At 46.4% G+C, this 2,852-nt stretch overlaps 1 protein-coding gene across 2 annotated transcripts in view; it reads right to left on the bottom strand.

Annotated features, from left to right (window-relative positions):
• Window positions 1–486: 486 nt before the first annotated feature.
• Window positions 487–2,852, bottom strand: part of baiap2l1a (BAR/IMD domain containing adaptor protein 2 like 1a) — a 13,629-nt gene continuing 11,263 nt past the window's right edge. For both annotated transcript variants that reach the window (XM_007578826.2, XM_007578825.2), the window contains exons 13-14: window positions 2,158–2,198; window positions 487–2,067 (exon numbers count right to left, since the gene is read on the bottom strand). In XM_007578826.2, the coding sequence (XP_007578888.1) occupies window positions 1,995–2,067; window positions 2,158–2,198 (114 nt within the window). In that variant the 3' untranslated portion in view covers window positions 487–1,994. The remainder of the gene's footprint in view (window positions 2,068–2,157; window positions 2,199–2,852) is intronic.

Here is a 2,852-nt window from a genome sequence, read left to right as displayed (position 1 = left end):
AGCTGAAGTGGGAACAGGGGTGGCAACTGCCACCCCAGTAGATCCGCCCCTGCTCTGAACTATCGTAATCAATTGAAGAGAAAACGGACCTGGTTCTGGTTCTGACCCAGTGATGCATTAAATACACAAACTGGGAAAAATAAATAAAAGAAAATAAATTAAAAATGTTAAAAAACATTCACGTGTTCTTGCGCCATCAAGGCTCCCACAGCGTCACAGATCCTCCTCTGTTCCTAGCAGTGGGTTCTTCCACACATCCATCCTCAGAGTTCTTAAAAGGAATCCAAAACCACAACAGAAAATCTGCAGTACTACTATACTGCCAACAGGTGGGGGCGGGGATGAAGAAGTACAATTCCCTCATTAAGATCCGTTTTCCATTTCTCTAGAATTCATGACCGACATGCTTCCAAGAGCAAATAATCTTTCCCATGTATTCCCACAAGAGGGCGCCAGTGCCCGTGGTTTACAGACAACAATCACAGATTCAAGCTTCAGAGTTTTATTGAAAAAAAGGCAGAGGGAAATAAACATCTTAGTATCTCAGCATGGTGTCCCATATATCTATGAGAACATTTGACTTTATTGATCAAGTCATTTTCATACAGTAAACATATTCATATTTTAATTGTCAACCAGAAAAGCCCAGTTAGTTTAGAATAAGGTGTGAATTGAACAGACATTTTGTTACATGACAGTAAAATTAATGGTGAAACAGTAAAAAAAGTCATTTAAATTGGTCCTGAGGAGTGAAATCTAAACCGAGAGGAGCTTCATCTGGATTCGCCTTTATTAGATATTCCACTGAAACAACTTTATATAAAATACCTTCTTCTTCTTCACAACTGCCCTCAGACTGCAAACCCACGTCTTCCTTCACCCTCAGCTCCTCCGTGCTTCCCAGACAGATTTCCGATCCAATGATGTTTGGCGAGTCAGGAAGGCGGTGGCTGGTCTGGACTGTCCATCAACACACCAACATCTCTTCTCTGTTTTCTCTTTAAAGTTCACATTAAAATGAAAGCCTCATAATTATATTTACACGGTATCCATCGGTCCTCACAGGACCAGTGGTACTGATCCACCGACCCAAACAGCCCAGAAGATCAATAAATGATGTGCTCAGTTACAGTCAGAAGTCCAAAAGGGTTCAGATTTAAAGCAGAAGGCCCGTCATTCCCATTGATGTAATTACCCTGGTGGTTCTGGGTGTGTCCAATGAACCGGTACCGTCGACTTTAGACTTTTAGCTCCTGATTTGGGATGTCTGCTCATGGCATCGCTGGATCTGCAGAACACTGGTTACATCATAGTGGAGATGTCTGAATGTCTGGACATTTGGTCAAAGCATTTCTCAGATTGTGGTTGAACCCGTTGGGCCCCTTCACACCGGGCTGAGACCAGGAGGAACACACCGCTCCCTGAAGCTCTCCAGGAACCCGGCGAGCCCTCTGCTGCTCGCCATAGAACATCAGAGTTCCCACAATGCAACAGCTGCATGCATTAAGCTCTAGCTTCAACCAAAATGATCAATTAAACCAGCTAGAGTGACACAACACCAATGACAGAGAAACAAAGCATCTCCAGGTTCCAGGGCTGGAGCCCCATGCATATGGAGATTTGCATGTGCTGCAGTCAGGCTCATAGCTGCTGACAAGAGCACACACATCTCCAAATTGTGAACATTGTCTAAAACCTGGGAGAAGTTTTCTGCAGCATGGCTTAAACTGATGGTGGATCTGCAGAAACTTCTGCAGATTGATAGGAAGCACCTGGAGATGCAGCAATAAGGCAGTAAGCCAACAGCAGGGGGAAATGCTGAATACTGCAGACCAATCACAGTTCAGAGTGAAGCAGGCCTCAGGGTCACGAGGGCCGATAGACACACTGCTGTGGTTTTCCATGGAGCAGAGAGGTGAGCAGGCTGGGGAGACGTTGGGAAGTTTCTGGGTGGTTCCACTCCTCTGAAGGCGTAGCGGCAGCTGAACTAACTTCTAGATGACCGGAGCGGAACGGTCGTTTGTGACGGTCGGCCGCAACTTCACTGTTGCAAACGGGTTTCCTCCTCTGCAGCCAGAACACAGACAGATGCATCAATAAACTGTCAGACAGAAGCAGGAAGAGAGGAGAGTTTGTTACTGGAGCTGCATCACTCACCCCAAGAAAGGAGGTTTTGTCGTTCCATTAACTAAGGACACCTGTCAACAAGACAAAGGACAGAACAATGCAGAGGAGTTATTCTGCCTCTACTGAGGCATCTGGAGAATGCAGCTGCTGAGACACGTCGCCATCTCTGGCAAACAGCCTAGAACAACAATCTGGCACCAAGTTCAGGGCTATAACCAAATTGAATAGCACCCCCTTTGGCCTGGGGTGGTACTACAGACACTCAGGAACATTATAGAGGTTTAGGTGCTGCTGATTCGTTTCTCTGTGTAGAAACATTTTGTCTGCGATCAGATCCTCTACATACTTGAACATGATCTCAGTCCCTCTGATCATGGCTGCCTACAGAAACAGGTGACCCAACTAGTGGGATTTATTCACTTGTCTTCAATTCATGTTAGAAAGCCTCTAACTCAGGGGTGGGCAGTCCTGGTCCTGGAGGTCCGAGTCCTGCAGCTCTTAGACGTCTCCCTGTCCAGCACACCTGGATCCAACAGCTGAATCTCCTCCTCAGGGCAGTCAGGTTCTCCAGTCCTGCTAACGACTCATTATTTGACTCAGGTGTGTTGAAGTAGAGAAACATCTAAAAGTTGCAGGAGGCCCCCGAGGCCTGGAGCTGGCCTCCCCTGCTCGAAACTCAGCAGGTTTAAATGATGCTTAACAAGCACTAATTGTCCTCTAGAGGG

This window comes from Poecilia formosa, unplaced genomic scaffold (assembly GCF_000485575.1).
Source record: "Poecilia formosa unplaced genomic scaffold, Poecilia_formosa-5.1.2 Scaffold493, whole genome shotgun sequence".
NCBI classification, from domain to species: domain Eukaryota; kingdom Metazoa; phylum Chordata; class Actinopteri; order Cyprinodontiformes; family Poeciliidae; genus Poecilia; species Poecilia formosa.
This window is presented reverse-complemented; position numbering and strand designations above follow the sequence as displayed.